This window comes from Neolamprologus multifasciatus, chromosome 23, assembly GCF_963576455.1.
Source record: "Neolamprologus multifasciatus chromosome 23, fNeoMul1.2, whole genome shotgun sequence".
In the NCBI taxonomy this organism is placed as follows: Eukaryota; Metazoa; Chordata; class Actinopteri; order Cichliformes; family Cichlidae; genus Neolamprologus; species Neolamprologus multifasciatus.
In genome coordinates, this window is record NC_140460.1 from 3,578,110 (window position 1) to 3,583,810 (window position 5,701).

The 5,701-nt window shown below is 42.8% G+C and overlaps 1 protein-coding gene across 1 annotated transcript; it reads right to left on the reverse strand.

The window, feature by feature from the left end:
• Positions 1-852: 852 nt before the first annotated feature.
• On the reverse strand, positions 853-5,470 carry s1pr3a (sphingosine-1-phosphate receptor 3a). Its single transcript, XM_085150426.1, has 2 exons — positions 4,267-5,470; positions 853-3,561 (listed from the first exon to the last, which is right to left on the reverse strand). Exon 2 carries the CDS (start codon positions 3,451-3,453, stop codon positions 2,254-2,256), a length of 1,200 nt encoding a protein of 399 aa, XP_085006552.1. The 5' UTR covers positions 3,454-3,561; positions 4,267-5,470; the 3' UTR covers positions 853-2,253.
• Positions 5,471-5,701: the final 231 nt, after the last annotated feature.

A 5,701-nucleotide genomic window follows, 5' to 3' on the forward strand; every position in this document is an offset into this window, starting at 1 on the left:
GCGTCCTCGCTGTCTCTCTTCATCAGAGCTGGAAGTGCAGAGCCGAGACACATCCTTTAGCTGAGGCAAGTATAAAATGCCACTCTGACAGCACCTGTCTGGTCTCGCAGTGCAGTAAAAAGATCAAACTCTGCTCATTTGTCAGCTCGGTGTAAAAGTACGCTTTAGTGCAGCAGTATTTTAGGACAAAAACAAACAAATTCTTTCCTTGTCTTTAGTTATCAACGTCTGGAAAATATGCTGCTTACACATCTGTTATACTCTGCCAATCAAATCATTCACACAGGTATCACTCTTTTTTTGTTAAAGAAACACCCTAAATGATTTTCATAGGATTCATACAACACCCGGACTGTTTTTCCACAGTAGCCACAAGAAGTACGCCTTTTATCGGTAAATGACCTCACTGACTGGAAAGATCAAGTCATAATAAGGATGAAGAATTTTTTTTGCATTATTCATCAGCGTCTGACCCATGTCTGCATGTGTAGGCGTGTAAGATAGCAGGAACGTGCTCCCATTAGGGTATTAAATGAGTGCAGCAGGTTAAATCTGATGACATTTCTTCTCTCCTCTGTGAAAAGCAATTAATAAACCAACGGGAAATTATACCGCACATTAATAAACGTGTGGAATTCACGGCTTAGACTTCAATAAGGATCTTATGAAGGATTGATAGTAGTAGAATCTACCATTCATCTGGCAAAAGGTTATTATCATCGGGTTTTATGACTATTCTTTAGCAAATTTATGCAGCGATCACAGGGACAGACGAAATGAGAGGAAGGGGATTCGGAACGAACCCCTGATTCCATAAAACAAAATGACGCATGAAAAGCGGATAAAAGCGAATATAATTTTATTTGCTATTTAACGTATCAGGCAATACATCACCCTCAGCATAAATGTCATTTATAGTCTACAACTTTTAAATAATTCACATCCAACACTCGTATTCACTAGTGGTTAGTTGATGGGCAAGTGGTTTGTAGATGTGCTGATGAGACCCTAAAGTTTTCACGATTGTCACTATTAGCCAGGCCGATTTTGCTCACAGTGTAGCTTCTGTTGACTAGATTAGACTGATGAAAAGATGAACCAAGAATAGTAATGAAGAGCTGAGCAAATTAACACCACCTCCTGCAGCACTACCATCAGGGCATGCTTTACTATGTTGCCCACTAGTGGTAAGAATCAATTACTAGCAGTGTCATTTTTCCTTCAACCAACAGGTTTTTTGTTGTTGTTGTTTTTGGTTTGTAATTATGCACATCACAGCCTAATGAGGCTGCTAGTCTGGCACTAAACTTATAGAATAGGTTTCTCTCACAGTGCATTGCAAATAATCAATAATAAAGTGAACGGTAAAGTCCTAGTACCATGATGGGTTTCACGCACACAAAGCAAAAAACAAGGCAAAAATAAAACACTGCTGTGTAGCATTAAGGTGGCAAATGTTCTCACAGAAAATAAATAGTCTATCAAGTCAAGTAATGAAAAATGCAGGTTTGAAGATTCCCTGCGTATAGTACATGCAAAAAAAAAGAAAAGTGCAAGAATTTGATCATTTTTGCTTAAAATGACAAGATAAAAAAAAATAAACTCAATGACTGACAAAACACTAAAAGAGTAAATCCTACTTTACGGCATCCCCAGTCAATATGAATTCAATGTCGAAAATTTCTAAATCCAAGTAAGTCTCCGACGCTGTATTCGAGTGAGTCTAGTGTTGGAAAAGACATCTGAGTTCCTGTAAATAGTGGCTTTAAAAGGTGTCTGTGAAGGTTCTCAGTCGTCCAGGTCATCGTAGTCAAAGGAGCTTGCAAAGAAAAGCGTCTGGACTTCTTTAAGTTGCTTGAAGACGTTTCACCTCTCATCCGAGAAGCTTCTTCGTCCTTTTGTCCCTCTGTGGGGGGAAACTCCCACTAGGTTTAAATCTGGGACTCCCCACCATTTGACCTTAGAACTGATGAAGCTTCTCGGATGAGAGGTGAAACGTCTTCAAGCAACTTAAAGAAGTCCAGACGCTTTTCTTTGCAAGCTCCTTTGACTGGCTTTAAAAGAGTTTCTTTGTACTATGATTCAGAATCAGATGCATTTGGTTCCAAATGAATTTCTGAATTATTTTATCAATACTTCATCTAAGCCGTGCTTCCCAAACGACACTGTACAAGCAAAAAGTGGCTGGTAGCAGGATTATATCAGACCAGTCTGTTTCTGTGTAGCTGTAACGCCTCATTTAGGCTTTTCCATTTAAAACTTGTTGAGAGCTGGCAGCGCTCCCGCCTTGACAAGTACAGCTGAAAGCAGGTCTGCTGGCCCTGAAGGATGGGGCACGGCGGTGGCGGAGGGATCTCCATGCTTGTTGTCTAAGTTCACAGGTGTGGGAACCTTCCCTCTATTCATTGTAGACTTCCCATCCCCGCTCCCCCCTCCTCCACCGAAACTTGTCTTGCTGTTTTCTCCTGTGGGGATGATTGTCCCTAGGTTGGGGTTGCCTGCTGCAGGATTCCCAGTGTGCTCCATGCTGGTCTGACAACAGCACAGCAACCGGAAAAATGCGCTTCTCATTTCTCTGCTGGACAGAGTATATATGAGGGGGTTAAGGGCAGAGTTGAGTACAGCGAGGGCAATGAACCAGTCCACCTGGTAGAGAACAGGGCACTTATCTGGACTGCAACCAACATCCAGCAGGAGCAGGAGAAACAAGGGAGACCAGCACATGACAAAAACCCCGAGCACGATAACCACCGTACGAAGCAAGGCCAACGAACGCTCTGAAGGCCGGCTGCTCACCCTGCGGCTACTGGAGGTCACCAGACGGTAGATCCTGATGTAGAGTATAATGATGGCCACCAACAGGGCACTGAACACACTGATGCAGAAAGCAATATAACTCTTAGCGTAGAGTGGCAGCACTGTGGAGCAGGAAGGCAGATTGTTTAGGCAGTTCCAGCCCAGGCTGGGCAGAGCACTCAGCAGTACCGACACAAACCAGCAGGCTACCAGCAGTGCTAGAAGCCGACCTCGACCTGCTGTCTCGCAGGGGCGCAGACGCACCATTGTCATGTGCCTCTCGATCCCAATGGCCAGAAGGCTGAAGGTGGAAGCGCTGAGGGCTACGAACATGCTGCCTTCTCTGGCCAGCCACTCCAGTGGCGTCAAGAAGAAGGTTTTGGGTCCCGAGGTAAAGATGTTAACCATATAAGCCACCCCAGCCAGCAGGTCCGACAACGCTAGGTTTCCAATGAGAAAGTACATACGGCTATGGAAGCGCTTATTCCTCCAGATGGCGAGGAGAACTGTAATGTTCTCCAGAACAATCAGCACGCAAATGAGGAGCAGCAGCACCATTTTACAGGCCCCACTGACGCGGGGCCGTTCCCACTTTCCCGAGTGGTTGTAGTGGACGATGATGACAGGGTTCATCCCCTCCTCTATTTGATTACTCATACTGCCTGGCCCTTCTTGACCTTCCTCGGTCACACAGCAGAGGGCGGCACAGCACTGGACACAGAGGCAAGGGTGCTCAAGTTGGCAGAGTCACATCCTTTGAGGAGCCTGTGAAGAAAAGTTAAAAGATAACGTTTAAAAAAATTACTCGGTTTTCTCTGAGCTCAGGAACTAAAGAAGATTATTCTATAGAAAGATCAAATCTGCATTGAAAAAAGGGAAAGTATTGCCAGTTTAAAGCTATGCAACTAAGCAAATAAGTACATCAGAACAAAAATCCCTTCAGACAAGTGTCCTGACAGAGACAGCAGTGGCACTTACAGGTTAAATAAAACACAGTCTCATGAAGAAACTGAAAAAATCAGATGATCTAAACTGCCAGTTCTTTTGTTCTATCCATTACCACTTACTTCAAGTACTTACAATTTTGGCATTATAGTTGAATAATGAGTCTGGGGAGTGTTTATGTCATCATTTATTATTCTTTCTTTCTTTCCTTAAAAAAGAAAAGACTTTTATAAAGGTCTTTAAATGATCCAGAAATGCCCCCCTCACAATGACGATGAACATAAATTAAGTTTCTTCCAGTTTCAGAAACAAGGCGCAGTGTTACAGCCAACTTCTTTACAGAAGTAAAAAATGCCAGAGGCTTTAATTGAAATCCTGCCTCTGCGTAACTTTCCTCTTGCTGACTTTCCTGTTTTGTGAAAGTTATCAAAAATGACACAGAGCTCGTGCATTGTTAGCGCAGTCTTTGCGCAATTGGTGTGTTTTTCTTCGCTCCCGCAGCAGTACGCTAGAAAGTTATCCTACCTGTTAGAATGCTGTGGCTCGCTTGAACATCCCTGCAATGAGCAGATTTCCAAAAATGTCGAAGTTGTTGCTTTATTTGTTTTTTTCTCTCGTGCGTAAAGACGCAGAATTGTTGCGTTCCAAAAAGGCGATATACTCGATGTAAAATTAAAGTTTCATGTCCTTGTCCGCTTAAAAATAGCAGTAAAGTAAAGACCTCCTTAATATCCACAGTAGGTTCTGTCCTAACTTTCCAGCGTCCTCTCACTTTGACTCTCCAGCTTCCAGCTTTGACTGTCCCGGTCTCACCCCTCACAGCCAACGGGGCGGGATTTTCCCTCACCTCTCCACTTGGTTTTCACCATTAATTATGAGTCAGGAGAGAAGTCGAACCCACGCGAGTCATTGCGCTACACTTTTGAGCCGTGCAGTGTGAATGATACCGTTTATTTTCCAAGTGTAGGTCAAAGCGATTTGTTTTTGTTCTCCGTGGTCAAAGGACAGCTAACTATTTCAGAGAACAACGTCTAATTTGTTTCTTCCAGTGTGTCATAAAATTGCTGCTCTTACTTGTTGCAACACATGTAATAGATTTTGCCCGTTGGGCCTTAATACGCCGCTTGCATTACATCATTGTAGCACGCCTGTTGTTTTGATCGTTTGATGTTTACCAGTATAAAATCATATTCCTTAAAAACACCGGAAATGTTGCAGAGGAAAATCACAAACCAAAGTATATCACTCTATCCAAAGGTTAATATTTCATTTTCATAACACAATCAGCCATCTGTGGAATATTCTCCTCCACTGACAGGCCAAGAAGTTACTGGAATCCACTCATTGTTTTTCATGCTCAGATAAAGGATCACTGAGTCCCTTTCGTGCACTAGGAGTGTGAGATAGGTCAGACCTCTCCCATTGGAGCCACCTGAAGGATGGAAAAGGAAGAGTTACGAATTTCTTCTCCTTTTATGCACTTACTCTGAACAGATAAGATACTGGGGTATTACGCACATGGGTGTCATCTCTAGCTTGTGGAGTTGTGACAGTTTGGTCATTGCAGGAAGGTCCATATTGGCGAAAAAGGTTAGGGATGGATTTGTGAGTTCCAAAAAGGAGATATACTCAATGTAAAATCAAAGGTTCATGTCCTTGTCTGCTTAAAAAGTAGTAAAGTTGACCTCCTTAATATCCACAGTAGGTTCTGTACGGACTTTCTAGCATCCTTTCACTTTGACTCTCCAGCTTTGACTGTCCCAGTCTCATCAATCCTGGCCAGCAGGGTGGTATTTCCTTTAACTATTAATTATGAGTCAGAAGGGAGTCAGAACAGCATTCAAAGGGAAAAAACAAAAATAAAATTGGACATAGGTAAGAAGGTAGAAAACACTATGGCAAGCCTTATCATTATTGCATAAAACCACTTTATTTAGTGTATCTTAGTATCAGGTTGGAC